Below are 18,842 nucleotides of genomic sequence, written 5' to 3' on the forward strand. Positions count from 1 at the left end.
GCGTGAATCCATTAGACGAAGCGTGTAAGAAACACGATATAGCATATACGGTCAGTTCAAATTTAAAATTTAGACACGACGCAGACAGAGCATTATATAAAGCAGCGAAAGAACGAATACGAAATAAAGAGTCTACTCTTGGAGAAAAAGTGGCATCGTTCGCAGTTGCCGCCTTAATGAAAGCAAAAGTAGCGGTCGGTATGGGCGTAGGTAGAAAAAGAAATCGTACGGGTCGACGACCTTTAAAAAAAGTCCGAACGCGTGTAAAGCGTGGTGGAGCTATATCTTTTGTAGATGCACTTCGATTCGCTCGCAACGCAATATCGAGATCAGGTGCTAAGAATTTGTTGACAAACGTTAAAGCGGCGTACGGAGCTTTGAAAAAGATAAGAAAAAGAATTTCCGAACCTAGAGGTCGAGTTATTCGAATTCCGAAAACGGGAGGATTTACCTTTAATTCCCCTGTTCGCAGCTTTAGGTGCCCTAGGTAGTATCGGCGGTGGTGCTGCCGCTATTGCAAGAACTATAAACAACGCGAAAACAGCTAAAGAGCAATTAGATGAAGAACGAAGACATAACAAGGCTATGGAAGCAAAGGCCGTAGGTAGCGGATTTTATATAAAACCATATAAGAAAGGTTGCGGTTTGTTTATTGAAGGAAAGGGGAATAATGTTGGCGGCACAGGTTACTTCAATAAACCCTATAAGAAAGGTTGCGGTATAACCACTAGTTCAAAAAACTAGTTCGAATACCTCGTCGTGCGTTAACTAACGTCGAGTTGGAAAAGTTTGCGAAAGTACTAAAAATTCCACATTTTCGGGGTATATTTATGAGAGACAATCTCCCGAGTAACATTAAAAAGAAGGAAAGAGGTATTGTTAACTTGGATAACTTGAAAGGACGAGGGACTCATTGGGTCGCCTATAAGAAAGACGACAAGGACATATACTATTTCGACAGTTACGGTGATTTAAGACCGCCATTAGAAATTGAACAATATTTGCTGTCAGACGGTAGGGGTGGTCAAGTAAAGTATAATTACTGTCGATATCAAAGAGAAATAGATCAAAATTGCGGACAGTTGTGTCTGAAGTTTCTAAGTAATAAAAGGATCTATTAGAGTCTAGAGACGTTTAGACGTTCAGAAGTAATGGAGAAAGAAGCAATACACACGACATATACATTTACGTTGACTGGAAAGTCATCTGAATTGACTTGTAATTTTAATCCTCCGATCTATTTGAACGAATTTGGTAGTTACGAGTTGGCTCTTTTGAATTTCGAAACGTTTAATAGTTTAGCAAACGTTAATAAAAACAACAACGTAATCCAATACGAAGATAAGACAGGACATTTTAAAAACAATACAATAGTACCTGTTGGAACGTACGATATTGATGATATTGCCGAGTTCGTGAATGAACAGCTAGACAAAAGACACGCTAAAGGAGTCGTAATAAGGATTAAGGGGAATAATAACACACAACATTCTTTAATAAAAAGTACCCGTCGAATTAATTTTGCATGCGATAATTCTATAGGACCGTTACTTGGCTTCAAGCCTCAAATATTACCTAGAGATACGGAAGTGGAATCCGATTTCGTAGTAAACATAAATAAAACGAACGCCTTACAAATTTATTGTAATTTAGTGACGGGATCGTATAATAACGGAGTTCCCGTGCACGTTTTATATCATTTTTTCCCAATCGTTCCGGCAGGTTTTAAAATAATCGAATCACCACAACTACCTATTTATTTACCGGTTTTAACGAACGTGATTAGTAGCTTAACAGTACGTATACTTGATCAGGACGGAAACTTGGTAGACTTCAGAGAAGAAGAAATAACAGTGAGAGTTCACCTGAGATCGATAAATTGAATTATTTAAATTTGACTAACGTTATGACAGTGTTATATCAAAACAAAAGAATGCGGTGGTCAAGAAGAGACAGAGCGAGAAAATTGTTTATGCAGAAAACTATAAAGCGCGCGTCATCAGTCAACGTAGCGGCAGTAGAAGACGATCCATTCATCGATTATCACCAGTCAATCGAAGGTATTTAGTTCAGTTAGGATACGAAGTGTTAAAGTAATGGACATTTTAAAAGTAACGGATAAGATAAAAACAGATCACTCTATCGTAAGTTATGAATTCCATTCGCATCAACCGTTTGGATCGACCACGTTCGATAACAATGACGAAATTAGAATTTCAATTCCGGAAATAGATAATTATACTTTACCGAGCGAGAGTTATCTATACGTCGAGGGTAGCGTTCGTAAGTTAGCCGCGGACGGAAGTATAACAAAAGATGCCAGCGCAACGGGGCAATTGGTTAACAATCCCGTTGCATTTATGGTTAGCCATATTCGATATCTTATTAACGGAGTACATGTTGATGGTGTGCGGAACGTCGGTATAAGCTCATGCATGAAGGGTTATTTCTCATCTACACAGAACGAGGTGGTGAAATTAGAGAACGCCGGTTGGCACATAAAACCTTGGAAAGATGATACAGCGGGTGTTTCAAAGGCTTTAGATAAAAATGGAAATTTCGGTCTTAGCGTTCCGCTAAAAACGTTGCTAGGATTCGCAGAAGATTTCAGAAAGATCATGATGAACGTTCGACAGGAACTTGTGCTAATTCGCGGACACGATGATACGGACGTCATCTTTCAACCAGCAGCCGCTCCGAACGACGAAAAATTGAAATTGATCATTAATAAAATTATATGGAGAGTTCCTCACGTGGCGGTAGGATTACGCGAACAGTTGGCATTAACAAAACTATCAGAAAGAAACGTAGACATTCACGTTCCTTTTCGATCGTGGGAAATACACGAGTACCCTCAATTACCTCAAACTACGAAGCAATCTTGGTCCGTCAAAACTGCTCCACAATTGGAAACGCCTAGATTTATAATCATCGGATTTCAAACAAATCGAAAGGGTATATTTAAAGGAAACATGGCATTATTTGATAATATAAACTTAACGAACGTAACGGTTTTCTTGAATGGAGAACGTTTTCCGTACGATAATTTGAATATGGATTTTGATAACAATCACTATGCGATTTTGTATGATATGTATTCAAGATTTCAGCAAGCATACTACTATCAAGAAAGCGAACCTTTGTTTTCACCGGAAGAATTTAAAACTTACGCGCCGTTAATTGGAATCGATTGCACGTATCAACAGGAAGCAATACATAAAAGCGGAGTAGAAATAAAAATCGAGTATTCAACGAAAAATCCAATTCCGGAAGGTACGACAGCTTACGCATTAATTCTGCATGACAGAGCATTTGTGTATTCGCCTCTTACGAAAATGGTTAAGCAATTAATATAGTGGTACTGTTGAAGCAACGTCATTTAGTGTATCTCTAAACATCGAAGGAAACGTTTGCATATAGTGGTATATTATGGATATTATGGTTTTTCAAAGGGATTTTATTATTTTGGACATTCAAGGTTTCACGATAAACGATGAAGAATTTATCCCAAAGGAACTGGCTTCTTACGACAGTAATCATTGTATAAGTCATTACGTGTTTCAACCTAGTCGAAGCTTTTCTTCACTATCTACTAAATTTCGCAATACGGCGAATTGGTTAATGAGTCATCATCATTGTATTGATTGGAACGACGGGTTTGTTCCTGCGTCTCGTTTCGATGAGATCGTTTATTATTTGTGTCGTTCGACAAAAGTAGCGTACGTAAATTGACGTGAGAAAGCTACATTTTTAAGAAGAATTTTAACAATACCGGTAAAAGAATTGCCGGAAAATGAATGCAAATTGGAGGTTGGTGCGCCGATGTGTCCCTATCATAAAAAGAGACCAAGTATGTGCTCCTTATCGAATGTTTTTTATTTATTTTCATACGTATTCAGACATCTATAACTATATGTAAACGAATTGAGAAAGGCAGACGGGTAGTAGCGGTAGAGCAGTTCAAGATGGAACGTCTTTGGCGGTTAGTTACCAGATTGGGACTTTCAACTTTTATAATTAATAAAGTGTGGGATATTATGGAAAGATACGAATCTGATTTATCTTTTGCGAATATTAAAAACTACGAATTATGTTATTTACCAATCGATTATTATATCAATAAAGTAAAGCCATTAGATTTGGCGGCGGTTTGGTTTAAATTACCGTTGAAGTATAGAAACGATGAGCGATTACAAAGCAAACTGCCCTGTTTTGAACATTATAATTTACCTCATTGGGAAACGCATATTGATGGTATTCCATCGGAAAGAAAGGATTGTTCTTTATGTAAGGTTTAGTATATAAACATTGTCAGTTATAGATTCTAAATGAATAATAATAAAAGGTTGTAAAAAGTGTAAAAAGTTGTTTTAATTTAAAAGAAAAAATAGTTAATCTAAATGAATACATGGTATGTATACATTGGGTTGGGTTGGTATGACTTGGGTTGTACATTGAAAAAGTATTAAATTGGAAGAAAAAAGGAAGAAAGAAAGGGGAAAAAAGGAAGAAAAAAAAAAAAAGAAAAAAGAAAAGGGAAAAGGATTGTTTATTGAAGCTCCTCCTATGCTCCTCCCATGCTCCTCCTCAGGCTCCTCCCAAAGTGGAGATGGAAGAGTGGGGATGGGAGTGGGGGAAATCTAAAATTCCCCCCCCCCCAGTTGCCAGGAAAGTTGAGCCAGAAAAAAAGTACCCCCACTCTAACTCCGCCCATTCCCCACTCCTCCCCCTTGTCACGCCCCACCCCACGCCCCCCTTCATTACTCTACTATAAGAAGGCACCTCCCAGCCTTTGAAAGTCACTTAAGTGTTTGTGTTTTTCAGTTTTTGGTAAGTACAACCTTCTTTATTATCATGTTTATATAACGTTCATTTTCTCTCCATCACTACAGCTCTTTCTACAACTTTCTCTTTTTTGGTGAGTAAAACTATATTTGTTTTGCATGTTTATATAATATTTAAAATTGTTTTTTCCACTCCTAGACATCCTTGCTCATTCAGCTTTCTCTTTTTTTGCTGTGTTTTATTTGGTAAGTAACCTTTTTTACTTTGCTTATATAATATGTAAAATACTCTTGTTTTGTTTCATCATAACAGCTCTTTCTACTTTGTTTTTGTGAGTACAACTTGTTTATTTGTTTGTTATGTTAAATTGTTATTTTTATTTTTTCAATTCCTACAGGACCTTACTACTGATCACTTCCATTTTGTGTTTGATCAGTTCGATCAGTTTTGATAACTTCGTTATCTCGGCGACTTTTTTCTGGTAAGTATAGCCTTCTTTTCCTTTGCATATATTGTTGCTAATCTGTTTTTTTCATTCCTATAGCTCCTTCTATTTTAAATCTTAATTTTTGTTGGTAAGCATAACTTTATTATTCGAACGTTTGTATCATAATATCTACAATAATTTTTTATCATTCACATCCTATCATTCAGCACCCACTACAATTAGATTTTAACGTTCTTTTCATCAAGCGATGTAAGTATACATGATTTTTTATTAAAATAAAATAAATTAATGTATGAATCTTTTTTTTATCAAGATGTCTCAAGACGGTTTTAGTCAAATTGATTTAACTGCTCCCGGTTTCGCCAGCAGCCAGGAGTCATTCCTGTTAAACAGTTTTGACATAAACCTGTTGAACATATCGACTGTTGAGAAGGCGCTGGATCCAAACGTGCAACCTAATGAGCAGCCGATGGATCCTAACGTGGAATCTAATGCGCAGCAAGATCCGTCGCTTCTAAACGTCGCAGGTTCCGCGAATGTCGACGATAAAAATGTGAAACGCCTTTCACTTCGTCGGAATTCGGGGAACCGTGAACATTGGAAGAAGGCTGCAGGTGTGTGGGTACCGTCAGAAAAGTATAGAGAGGAAAGAAGGGAGGCACGTGCTCGTTCGCGACGTAGCCAACGTAAGTATGTGTCAGTTGAACAAGCGACCCCGTCGAAGGTTGAAATGACACAGTCGAAAGTGGTTACCGAGAACGAGTCCGATAAATCCGACGACTCTCTTGCTTTAATGGCGGTATCACAACACTGTAGTAACCGGAAGTATCTTAAAGCTACTAAGGCTTCTTTTTCTTCTTCTAAAGCTTCATTGGCTCCCGTTACTAACTCAAATATCCCTAACACCGAAATTCCTTCGTTAAGCCCGAAAGTACACATCTTAAGGGTTGACAATATTCCTGCTAATATTCCTGCTAATATTCCTGCTAATATTCCTGCTACTTCAGATATTTCCGATGTGTCTGCCAGCCTTTTTTCAAACGCAATGTGTACAGCAGTAGAAACAACCAAAGGGGAGATTTTGGCCGAAATTAATAATTTGTATCAAAATTTTTATAAAGACCTTCATGCAAAGGTTCTTCAATTGCAGACCTCTTTGAGAGAACTTTCACAGTTTAGAGAAGGGCTGGCATCGAGCTGTAACAACCCTTTAACAATATCGCTCGACATCACCATAGCATCATTAACCTGTGAAATTAAAAAGGCTGAATGTATTTTATCTAGTTTCACTACTAATAGCGTAAACTTCCCTTCCTAGCTTAAAGATGACTAATAATATGGATAATATGAGAGTTAATCATATGCTAAGACTATGTGAAGTGGAGCAGAAAGTTGCCTCGTTGGAGGTAAAATTAGATGCTATATTTAAGTTGGTACGTTATACTTATAATACTTTTTTCCATGTCATTAATTTTATCTTCTCAGCTGCAGAGTGTGTCAGAATCGGCTGTGGTGAGGGGTGAAGTGCATGTGCAAAACATGCACATTAACCGTTGCACATGTGTTAGTTCACCGACTCCGGCACCGACTCCGGCAACGACTCCGGCAACTACTCCGGCACCAGCAGCACCACCACCTCCTTACCAAAAATATCAAGAAGAGGAGGAGGAGGAGTGGTAACTACTCCTTCTCTTCTTTTATTTATTAAGTTAATATTAAGTTAATTATTAAGTTAATTATTAAGTTAATTATTAAGTTAATTATTAAGTTAATTATTAAGTTAATTATTATTTTATACTTCCAATATACTCAATATATCTATATAAAGTTACTTTTGCTATATTTTCATTCAGTCTTATCCTGTTAATGTTATAATTCATTTAGTACGAGAATCATGATCGACGAGAAATTAAAATGTCTACCGCAACTTCTAACACTGCCTATAGTAAATTTTAGTAATGGTTCGGTCGAAGAACACTTTACAAGACACAGCAATTTATTTGGTGGAAAATGTAAGCGAGGTTTAATTGTAGGACCCTCTGGTGTCGGAAAAACAAATGCTATGTTATCGCTTTTACTTGCACGTAATGGCCTCCGCTTCCTAAACTTATACTTATGCTCCAATTCGTTATACCAAAATAAGTACGATTTTTTAAGACGTTTAATTGAACCTATAAAAGATTGCGGTTACTATGAATTTTCTAATATAGACGAGTTCATTCGACCGGAAGATGCGAAAGAATATTCGGTAGTCGTATTTGACGATGTTTCCTGTACAGGTCAAAATGTCATTAAGGAATTTTTTTCGTATGGTCGACATAAAAACATTGATTGTTTTCTAATTTGTCAAAGTTATAGTGCAATTCCAAAACAATTAGTTCGCGATAATTGTAACTTTTTGGTGTTATTTAAACAAGACTTAACAAATTTAAAACACGTATTTGAAGATCACATAATGAGCGATATGGAGTTTCATCGGCTAAAGGAAATTAGCGATGCTTGTTGGGAGAATAGACACGGCATCCTAGTTATTGATTTAGATTGTAGTGTATCTAAGGGACGTTACCGTAAGGGTTTTGATAAATTCATTGAAGTTTAAAACTAACGACTTCAGCTGTACAGTTCGTAGTAACTTCACATACATCATACAATGAACAAGACGATAGCTGCAGAACTTATCGCGGCACGAGAAGTCGTGAGAGACAAAATTCGTTCTTTAAAAGAAGACTTAGAGGAGTCAAGGATTCGGTCGGAAACCGCATATGCACCCATCGCAAGGCCCTTACAGGATATTGTCGCAAAACTTGACACTGCGCCTTTACTATCCATTCCAAAACGAAGTTTATCTCCAAAAGAAGAAAAATTGATACAACTCTAAGATACAACGCTACTCGCCGGATATTTCTGACGTACCAGCTAAAACCGAGACCGAATATTTTATTCGAAAACCGAAAGTTCCATTAAAAGAACAACGACGAAAATTTGCTACATCGACTCCTGAAGAAAGGTTGGTATCTTCTCCCACGTCTTCTCCTCTTGGTCCATTAGCTCATGCAGAAGAAGAAGTATATGAAGTTCCGCCGGGCGAAGAAGAAGAACTCCTCGATTCTAGCGAGGATACCGGAGCTCTTATTTCGGACGCACATAATCGAATAGAACGACTTAAAGATGAAATAGAAGAAAGATTGGAGTCTCCACAGGTACAAGCCGCTTTGAGTCAGTTTCATCCTTTGCCCAGAACGTATATTGTTGGTTTAACAACTGATTTAAAAGATGATTATGATCGTTTATAAGGTGTTCGCGAAACTCCCGAAGGTTTCTACATTGGAGTCAGTCCTGTTCACTTTGAGGATCAGGATATTCACGTTGGAAACTTCAAATATACGGGAACCGTTGGTTTATACGATTTACTATTTAAAAACGAACCGGGCAAATTTACAATTCAGGACATGCGCAACTACAAAGATATCTTACTACGTTCAAATGCTCCGTACATTAATTACATTCCAGAGGCAGGTATGACTACTGAGGACGACAGTGGGAAATTTCAGAATATTATCAAGCCTATCGTTGAAGGTAACAAACCCAAGGTGCATTGGGCTAAATACTGGCCGAATCCGAAGAAAAAAGTCGGTGGTGCATTACAAAAACAAGTCGTTCCTGGGGCTCTTATCGAATACGAGTATTGGGACGATCCCAACGAACTTGTCGACAGACTGCGTTTGTTGATGGCCTCGCAAACTGCAGGTCATTCTGCACATGTCAATGAAATATCATCAATAATATCGGAGCTAACAGAGGCCGAGATTATACGTTAAAATATTATCATAAATATACGACTCTCACATTTTTTGTTTTAAAACACCGACGTTTGTGAACTAGAGCAGATGAGTTTAAGCAAGTTCGGAAAACATTCGTCTAGTATGACGATCGATAAGTTTGGTAAACACGTACACGGACACAACATTGCTGCTCATTTTAATAAACGTGAAAACTTACAACGATATTTCAAACAACCAACGATACTTACGTTTAGCGGAGATGGAACTACGGATACAACGGATAATTATTACATTATTCAAAATTTAGGTTAGGTAAGTAAATATATAAACTTTTTATATATTGGTGAAATAGTGAAATACCGATTTGAAGGAGACGTTGAAATGATTATTAACGGGAGTATCTTCGATCCAAATAAAAAGTTAAATGTTCTCTTCTTTGGAGATAAAATAGTTTGCAAACCCACAACGAAGACCACTTTACTCAAGAAACCATTTATGGTAGAACTGCTCATTAAAATATCCAGAAAATGAGCGATATTAAAAGGTCCGTCGTAAACGAGTTGCACGCGTCCGCGAGGAAAAAGTATAAACGCAGACGTGTTATTATAAAAGGTTTAACGGACTTATTTCAAGCTGATTTAGTGGAGATGATACCTTATTCAAAAGCAAATGGTAATTTTAAATATATTCTAACAGTTATTAATGCTTTCTCAAAGTATGGATGGGCTGTACCACTAAAAAACAAAACTGGCAAAGAAGTTACGCGAGCTATGGAAACAATTCTATCGGAAAAGCGGAAAAACATACCGAAGAATCTGCAAACGGATAACGGAAAAGAATTTTACAATGAGGATTTTAAAAAGCTCATGTCACGATATCACATCAATCACTACAGTTCATTTTCCAATTTAAAGAGTTCTATTGTTGAACGGTTTAATAGAACAATAAAAGAAAAAATGTGGAAAGAATTTAGTATGCAAGGTAACTATCGTTGGTTGGAATTGCTTCCCAAATTAATTCTGGATTATAACAACCAAGTTCACAGGATGATAGGAATGAAACCTAGCGAGGTAAATAACAGAAACGCATCGACACTGTCAAAAACTGTATATAATTACATAAAAATTGCCGATCCTTATACCAAAAAATTTAATGTCGGTGATCACGTCAGAGTGAGCAAGCATCGACACGCCTTCACCAAAAACTATACTCCCAATTGGTCTAACGAAGTGTTTACAATACATTCTGTTCGTAATACTTTCCCAACAACATATCTGCTCAAAGATGCATCCAATGAAAAAATTATGGGTGGTTTTTATCGAGAGGAATTACAAAAAGTTAAATATCCTGACGTCTACTTGGTGGAAAAAGTGCTACGGCGAAAAGGAAATCAAGTGTTTGTGAAATGGTTAGGATTAGGTCCGTCTCATAATTCTTGGATCTCAAAAACTAACGTTCTTTAAAACGTATAAAGACCTATTTAAAAGTTTACAAGACTTTATTAACAATCGAACATTACAAATACATTATTATTATTATTCTTTACAATTTTTTTAAATTAAATTCATTTATTCGCATTCAATCTTTTTATCAACCAATGACCCCACGCCAAAGTATTACATCCGTTCGGTAATATGTATCGTTTATCATCGCACGATGAAAGAGCAATTTTATTCTTTAATTCGGTATACATAGTATGAAATTCTGACTTAAAAATGTACATTTTTTTATGAACCGATCCGCCACATTCAACCACACGTTTATAATCGGTCACGCTTAAATGTTTATCTATAACATATTTCTTTACTCCTTTAGCCTTTTTTACATTATCATTCAACAAGGTGATGCAGTACGCCTTAGCTCCTGTTCCAACAAATGACGTTATGCACCTGTTTGGATATTCATCTTTCATTCTTCCCAACACAGATCGACCGCGAGGTATATTGTGTATATTCTCTAACGGATAATTGGACGTGTCAAAAAATTCAATATTTTCTTTTATATCCTCATATACATTGGGAGTAGTAATTTCTAGGATTAGGGAATCAGTATCGGTGTATAAAAGTGTTATGTTATTTCCATATTTAACTTTTAAGTAATCATAGAAGAAGCTGTACATTACGGTTTTCGAAAGCTCTAATATACTGAAACCCACATACAGCGGTTTGCAATAACGAACTTCCGCGACGTTCAATTGAACGGCTATCAAATTATCGCAAAATATTTTCGAAGATTTAAAATTTGGTTTAGCTATTAGGGCTTCCACGCCCGGTTTCTTATGACGACATTCCCAGTGGGTAACTAGTCTTATATCCACTCGCTTTTCCACATTTTCCATTGTCTTACCGTATACGATGTTATTCATTGCTTTGTAATGATTTTTTTCAAATTCATTCTTAGCTTTCGCACGTTTATCGGAATTGAAATCGATGTAGCTCCGCATCCAGTTGGATTGTTTAAATTCTAATACTCTGTAAATCTTGGTTAGTTTCAATCCGAACTTGATACACTGCTTTAGATTCACGTAATGAATGATGTATTTTGTTTTATTTTCCAAATTTGCTATTAACTTTGCATTTTTTGAACCTGGGGGTACAATCCGTTCTGGACAAAATGGCAAATCGTTGTGTTCATCATGTATTGCTTCCGGATACTCTAAATCTACCTCGAACACGTAACCCTTTTCGGAATCGTCTTCCGTATTGTAAATATCTAACTTTTGAATCTCTTCACCTGATAGCCATCGAAATCCCCCCGTCGGTAATTTTCGTCTCATTGCGTGTCCATACAAATTCGTAGCGTCGAGATACAAAATATAAGATGGGTCTTTGGTTTCATCAAATTCCATCATTAATTTATTGTTAGCCTTCGCACTGCGTTTAGTGCACATACTTAATCCACCGCGAATACCATTTTTAAAGAAGTGTAACATGTCTATGTCCGTTAATAATTCTAATTTTACCCCTGTCATTCGTAATAATGCATCCCAACCGAAGCCCGGCGCTGTGAAGTAATGACATGGATCTAAAGAGTAATACTTCATCGAGATGGTTCGGAAATTCTCAAATACGTCCGCCAAAAGTAAAACGTCAGACGTTAAATAAATGTCGCTATATTCGCCTAAAGTGCGACAGTTAAATAAGTTCCACACCGTTTGTGCACGACAATAATTTTCTTCGGTTATACTATCGTCGCATAAAGTATTGTAAAAACTACTTCGATCTGGCAGAGCGGTAAGATTCAGCTTTTCGAATGAATCCACAAAGGAATACGGAAAAACTCCTTTCTGACGTATAAGTCGAAACTGTTCTTCGTTCCTAAAATATTTTCTGATTTGAACGCATTGGTTGTCTTCCAAAAATGAACCCAACTTCTCTAGCGATAAAGCCATAAACCTAAATGAATCCACAAATCTCAATTTCATATGAACCCGCCTTAGCTTTCCCTTGCTGTCAATGTTTTCTCCTACGATAATTTTTTTCGAAAATGATATATACTTTTCTTTATTCTGTGCTATAACGTCCACGTCTTCTTCTTTTAATGCCATATCTTTCACAAACATATGACAATCGTAGTTCGAAAGATTGTGAAAGAATATCGGTATGAACTTTGGTAATTGATAATTGATGTTACATACAGCATGTGCGGGTCCTCTATACAACCCAGTTAGGTGATCATGATCGCACACTTTATTACCTTCTTTTATTTTGTGCGAACAAATGTGACAGATATCCTGCATCTCATGTATTAATCTATCGATAGGTGGTAATGGGAGCATTTCTTTTGGTTGGCTTAAATAATTTTTGTATATATTCAGAACGTCATGTTCCAACTTGCTCATGAAAATTTGAGCAGCATTACATCCGCGATATATTTCAAACTTCGACAATGATTCGTCATATGAACATTTTATATAATATGCAAATGCATAAGGTTCGTGTTTGAAACATTTGACGGAGTATGAATTATCATCGTTAAGTTCTGTTGCTTCCGCATCGGCGATCGGTTTCTGTAATGCTTCAAAATCTGCATACACCACGAACGGTATTTTTAATTGTCGTTCAAAATTTTCGAACTGTAGTATATTTTCCTTTTCTTCATTTCCATATTTATTTATTTTCAAATTTGTTGTTGGTAAAATTGCCCTTACCTTGCTGCAATCGTCACTTTGATGACGGATAAGTTTATTTTCTGACGTAAAGAATACCAAGCATCCGTCGCAAATATACTTTTCATGACCATTCTGCGATGCTTGCGATGATAGTAATCGAGACAGATTTTTTATCCAACAATAGTGAGTATTCCCGGAATCATTTGTAACCAATAATAAATTTATATGTCTTTCTTCTTTTTGTCGACATATATACATTGTAATTATGTCATAATTCATAACACCGTCTTTAAAATACTCATTTATTCCATATACATTAATAGATAGTTTGTTCTGCTTTTCAAATACAGGTATATCTCGTAATTTAACTGGAAAAACAATATTTGAATAGTCTAAGCCGCAGTCTAGGTAATTCGGATACGAAGATGTCCTCTGTGGTAAACCGTTCGGTTCATGTAGTGCGGATGTTACAGCCCATGCAAAACATGCATCATCCGCGTTTTGTATATTTATCACAGCACGCTTTGCTTTTATTTGCGATGGTAGATCGATGTAATTAGATGCTCTGATAGGATTATATTTGTTTAAATTTAACTCCATATAGAGAATTTGCATTAAAGTCCATCCTAAATAAAATATTGAAACATTTATTTTTTAATATATAGGTATATTATGTCACATTACGCTTACCTGAATCTCGTTCCTGGAATTCTGACATTTTTGATGAAATTTCATCAATAAATTCCTTATATATTTTATACAGATCCGACGCTAATGATACTACCTTATTTTTCGTATTGAATGATTTTATTTCACAGTCTTCCTTTGATTGTAAAAAATACAAACCAAAACATTCCATATTTAATTTTACATTTCGGTGAATATCGATTGCGCTTTGTATTAGATTTAGTATTTTTTCTCGAATTCTATGAGAAAATTCATCCAAATCCACAAAAAAACCTTCTTCACTTATTCGATAACTGACAATTTTGTCACCGAATGCTCCAGCTATTCTCTCCACTCCGTCATCGATTATAACAAAAGCGTTACGCTTGTGTGCGTTGCTTCGTAAATGTGCAGAGTAACATTGTCTATTTACATAATCATCGCAAGCCTCACATTTTACTGCTTTTGGAATTTGCGGTGCGTCAAGCTTGATTCTCTTGCCAATACAAGATAATCGTTGATGTCTTTTTAAATTGTCAACTCGAGTAAAACTTTTTCCACAATCCTCACACACGACCATTTTACAATTTAATGTTGTACACTTCTACTTGTTATGAAAGAACTACGTCAATACCACATTTCGCAGGCGTTTATAAACCCTCACCGCTCCTGAAACTTATTGGGGAGGAGGAGGATGCATCGAGTGCGTTTGTATACATGTATATTTATAACTCCGTATACCTCTGCATAATAAATTAAAAAAATATCTCGCAGGTAGATCATGACTCACTTACTAGTATTAAGTTAATTGACCTCCTCCTCGAACGTATCCCCCCCAAAAAATTTGCCGATTCAAGAACCTCCTCGCATATTTTAAAGCTCCGTATACCTTTACACAATAAATTTTAAAAAATATCCCGCAGGTAGATCATGACTCACTTATTTGTATACCTACATGTCCCAAAACCGTATACCTTTGTGTACAATAAGTTAAGAGATATATCGAAAACATTACCAGTTCATTGAGAAGCGTCGAAGGATAAACATAGTAATTGTTTTCATCTAGGTAAACAGGTTACATATAAAGATAAATTTTTAATAACATAACCTAACTAAAGATACATTTTTAATAAAGATAAATTTTTAATAATTTCGTCAAAATAACATGACCTTCTCAAGTTAATTGACCTCCTCCGACCCTCAAAAGAATCGTCGATTCAAGATTTTCATCTAGGTAAACAGGTTACATATAAAGATAAATTTTTAATAACATAACCTAGATAAAGATACATTTTTAATAAAGATAAATTTTTAATAATTTCGTCAAAATAACATGACCTTCTCAAGTTAATTGACCTCCTCCTCTCTTCATCGAATCTCCTCCGACCCTCAAAAGAATCGCCGATTCAAGAACCTCCTCTCCTCATCGAACCTCCTCTGACCCCCAAAAAATTTGCCGATTCAAGAACCTCCTCCTAGAACGCAGGTTCGAGGAGGAGGTTCTTGAATCGGCGAATCTATACTACTTATGGTGGATAGAATTACCGGAACCAAAAGTGATAGAAAGTTCAAACATGGCTCAGAACGGCGTATAACGTCATAATATCACGTTTTGGGCACATTTTGTTTTTTATCTCCAACATGCTCCAATGTGACATTTGGCGCCTGAATATCACAAATATGGTGGATAGAATTACCGGAACCAAAAGTGATAGAAAGTTCAAACATGTCTCAGAACGGCGTATAACGTCATAATATCACGTTTTGGGCACATTTTGTTTTTTATCTCCAACATGCTCCAATGTGACATTTGACATCTGAATATCACATATATGGTCGACAGAATTACCGGAACCAAAAGGGATAGAAAGTTCAAACATGTCTCAGAACGGCGTATAACGTCATAATATCACGTTTTGGGCACATTTTGTTTTTTATCTCCAACATGCTCCAACATGTCATTTGGCGCCTGAATATCACAAATATGGTCAACAGAATTATCGGAACCAAAAGTGATGGAAAGTTCAAACATGTCTCAGAACGGCGTATAACGTCATAATATCACGTTTTGGGCACATTTTGTTTTTTATCTCCAACATGCTGCAATGTGACATTTGGCGCCTGAATATCACAAATATGGTGGATAGAATTACCGGAACCAAAAGTGATAGAAAGTTCAAACATGGCTCAGAACGGCGTATAACGTCATAATATCACGTTTTGGGCGCATTTTGTTTGTTATCTCCAACATGCTCCTATGTGACATTTGGCCCCTGAATATCACAAATATGGTGGATAGAATTACCGGAACCAAAAGTGATAGAAAGTTCAAACATGGCTCAGAACGGCGTATAACGTCATAATATCACGTTTTGGGCACATTTTGTTTTTTATCTCCAACATGCTCCAATGTGATATTTGGCATCTGAATATCACATATATCGTCGACAGAATTACCGGAACCAAAAGTGATAGAAAGTTCAAGCATGGCTCAGAACGGCGTATAACGTCATAATATCACGTTTTGGGCACATTTTGTTTTTTATCTCCAACATGCTCCAATGTGACATTTGGCGCCTGAATATCACAAATATGGTGGATAGAATTACCGGAACCAAAAGTGATAGAAAGTTCAAACATGGCTCAGAACGACGTATAACGTCATAATATCACGTTTTGGGCACATTTTGTTTTTTATCTCCAACATGCTCCAATGTCCATTCCGAGTTCCGACTCGGTACGTTTCGGACGTGCGCACGTTGCTCCGCACAAATTACTCGAGTGCGAGGTGATTTGGCGTGTTTTTGTGGCGGTGCATGTGTTTACCGTGTTGTCGCGGGTGCCACTAGATACAGTTTCTGTCTAGTTTGTTTTTCTTCGCTTGGTAAGTTGCTTTTTCTAACTACCGAGTGACATAACCTAAAAACTTAACCGCGTGCGTCGCTTGACATCTCGTCAAGCTGACCCCGGTTTCTTTTTATAAAGGTTAAATACCCAATTGGGCACAATGAGCTCTTCTAAGAGCAAAAATCCTACCCCACTCGCTAGTGGTACGCCCTCAGGGGCCGATGAGCCGCCGCCGCCGGCAAGGTCGGACGACGCGCAGGACTTCACCGAGGTCCGCCGTCGTAACCGCCGCCATCGCGGTCCGCGCCATCGGTCTCGCGGCGCAGAGACTAGAGAGACAATGAGTCGGAGGTTCGCTAGGGAAGAGGAGGCCGGTACGGCCCCCACCCACAGCGGCTCCAGACGCGAAAGCGGCCGAGCACGGCCGAAAACCCACGACGGGTCGAGAGCGCGACCGCCGCAATCGACTAGTGGCGTGGCTGTCCCGAAAAGAGTACGACCGCCGCAATCCAGCGGACAGGGCGACTCAAGGGCGCGGCCGCCGCAGTCGAGAGGACAGGTCGACGCCCGAACCCGGGGTGAGGCTGGTGCGGGTCCCAAAAGGCTGAGATCCGCCAACTCTTCTGAACCTTCTATGAAGGTGACGAAGAGGCCGAGGCAGGACAAGCCCCAGGGGAAAGCGGCTCGCGATTATCAACGGCCTCAACCAAGTCGGTAAACTTACCGAAGAGGAAGCTGATACCATAAAAGACAATTTGGTGCAGGCGCTCGCTCGAGACATCTGCATCAACATTGATAAACCTGAAGAGGAGGCACCGACGCCGACCTTTTCAGCCATGACTTATACAGGTCAGGTCCTAAAGATCGCCTGTAATAATGATCATTCGTTGGAATGGTTAAAGGCGGAGGTTAACTCGCTCCCACCCCTTGAAGGGGTAAGGTTGAGCGTGGTAAAAGACTCCGAACTTCCGGCCTTATCCAGAGTCCAACTCTGGATCCCGGACAATGGAGTTGAAGTCAAGGGTAAAGAACGTACCCTAGCTATCCTGATTGGACAGAATAAGCACCTCCACATTCGTAATTGGTGCCTTTTCCGCTTCGACGTGAGAGAGGACCGTGAAGGTCGACTCCTCGTCTTTGGAGTTGGTCAAAGGGACGCCGATTGGTTGAGGGAAAACAAAGGTAGAATATGCTACCTCTTTAATACGCTCACGGCCAAAGTCAGTAGACTCAAGGACCCGGTAGCTGAAGACCCAGTCACAACTGGGACCCAAAAAGCTGTGGAGGAAATGGATGCCGCTGAGGCACCGTCCGCCAAGGAAGACGACGTCACAATCGTCAACTTGGCACCTTCAACGCCAGGCTCTCCAGCCCTCTCTGAGGTGGCTGATGAGTCCATTTTGGATTCGCCACCTGCAGACATGGTCGCTGATATTGACACCTCGACGCCAAAATGATGGGACTACGCAGAGGTGATGTACCAGAGGAGGGGGACGATCTGACGGTGGTTCAGTGCAACCTGCATCATAGCAGGGTTGCAACTGCCACCCTTTGTCGTCACCTCGATATGATGAGTAACGTTATCGCACTGATCCAAGAACCCTGGGTTAATAAATCCAGGGTCTGCGGACTCAGTGGTTTAAGCGGTTCTATTTTCAGCTGCCCCAGGGAAGGGAAGATTCGAACCGCCATTTACGTACCTAAACATGTGCGGAGCTATCTGATGCCCCAATTCACGGACACAGATGCGACGACCGTTAGGATACGTTCTACTGTCAACCGGAAGGAAACAGACATTCTGCTGACATCTGTTTATCTCCCCATTGAGGACCTGCCACCATCCGAAGGATTGGTGCGACTGGTTGAAGCCGCTAGGGTAGGTAAATGGAATCTTGTCATCGGCTGCGATTCAAACGCTCACTCAACGGCTTGGGGTAGTGCGAATGACAACACTAGAGGTAAGGCCCTCTTAGACTTTATTTATTGCAGTAATTTAGACATACTAAACCGAGGCACTGAACCGACCTTTGTAACTGCGAAAGGTCAGTCGGTAATTGATATCACTCTAGCCTCCTTTAATATTTCACAATCAATCCACAACTGGAGGGTTTCCGACGTTGTTTCAATGTCGGACCACAGGTGGATTACTTTTGATCTTGGAAACACTAAGATCGTAAACAAACTGAGTCGCAATCCCAGAAGG

General features: G+C 38.5%; 3 protein-coding genes across 5 annotated transcripts; 2 read left to right on the forward strand and 1 right to left on the reverse strand.

Moving 5' to 3' along the window:
* The first annotated feature begins 2,096 nt into the window (after positions 1 to 2,096).
* LOC139432106 (uncharacterized) lies at positions 2,097 to 3,356 on the forward strand. The gene has a single exon (XM_071200448.1). The coding sequence runs from the start codon at positions 2,097 to 2,099 to the stop codon at positions 3,354 to 3,356; it is 1,260 nt and encodes a 419-aa protein (XP_071056549.1).
* Positions 3,357 to 5,084: 1,728 nt separating this feature from the next.
* Positions 5,085 to 6,874, forward strand: LOC139431959 (uncharacterized). 3 transcript variants are annotated; one of them, XR_011641989.1, is made up of 4 exons: positions 5,085 to 5,266; positions 5,330 to 5,360; positions 6,552 to 6,666; positions 6,719 to 6,874. XR_011641989.1 is itself a non-coding variant. In XM_071200271.1 (2 exons), the coding sequence occupies exon 2, from the start codon at positions 5,547 to 5,549 to the stop codon at positions 6,549 to 6,551; it is 1,005 nt and encodes a 334-aa protein (XP_071056372.1). In that variant the 5' UTR covers positions 5,444 to 5,482; the 3' UTR covers positions 6,552 to 6,874. The 3 variants fall into 3 exon arrangements, 1 of the variants encoding a protein (XP_071056372.1); XR_011641988.1 differs by lacking the exons at positions 5,085 to 5,266; positions 5,330 to 5,360 and adding an exon at positions 5,444 to 5,482 and having other exon boundaries at positions 5,547 to 6,666; XM_071200271.1 differs by lacking the exons at positions 5,085 to 5,266; positions 5,330 to 5,360 and adding an exon at positions 5,444 to 5,482 and having other exon boundaries at positions 5,547 to 6,874.
* Positions 6,875 to 10,579: 3,705 nt separating this feature from the next.
* LOC111416688 (uncharacterized) lies at positions 10,580 to 14,372 on the reverse strand. The gene is made up of 2 exons (XM_071200449.1): positions 13,817 to 14,372; positions 10,580 to 13,752 (listed from the first exon to the last, which is right to left on the reverse strand). Exons 1-2 carry the CDS (start codon positions 14,370 to 14,372, stop codon positions 10,580 to 10,582), a joined length of 3,729 nt encoding a protein of 1,242 aa, XP_071056550.1.
* Positions 14,373 to 18,842: the final 4,470 nt, after the last annotated feature.

Source organism: Onthophagus taurus, chromosome 11 (genome assembly GCF_036711975.1).
Source record: "Onthophagus taurus isolate NC chromosome 11, IU_Otau_3.0, whole genome shotgun sequence".
NCBI classification, from domain to species: domain Eukaryota; kingdom Metazoa; phylum Arthropoda; class Insecta; order Coleoptera; family Scarabaeidae; genus Onthophagus; species Onthophagus taurus.

What these genes read in the sequence shown, in the direction of transcription:
- LOC139432106 (XM_071200448.1), top strand. Translation starts at nt 2,097, where the DNA reads ATGGACATTTTAAAAGTAACGGATAAGATAAAAACAGATCACTCTATC.
- LOC111416688 (XM_071200449.1), bottom strand. Translation starts at nt 14,372, where the DNA reads ATGGTCGTGTGTGAGGATTGTGGAAAAAGTTTTACTCGAGTTGACAAT. An exon ending in ATTCCAGGAACGAGATTCAG is followed by an intron (nt 13,753 to 13,816) that starts GTAAGCGTAATG and finishes TATTTTATTTAG; the next exon opens with GATGGACTTTAATGCAAATT.
- LOC139431959 (XM_071200271.1), top strand. Translation starts at nt 5,547, where the DNA reads ATGTCTCAAGACGGTTTTAGTCAAATTGATTTAACTGCTCCCGGTTTC.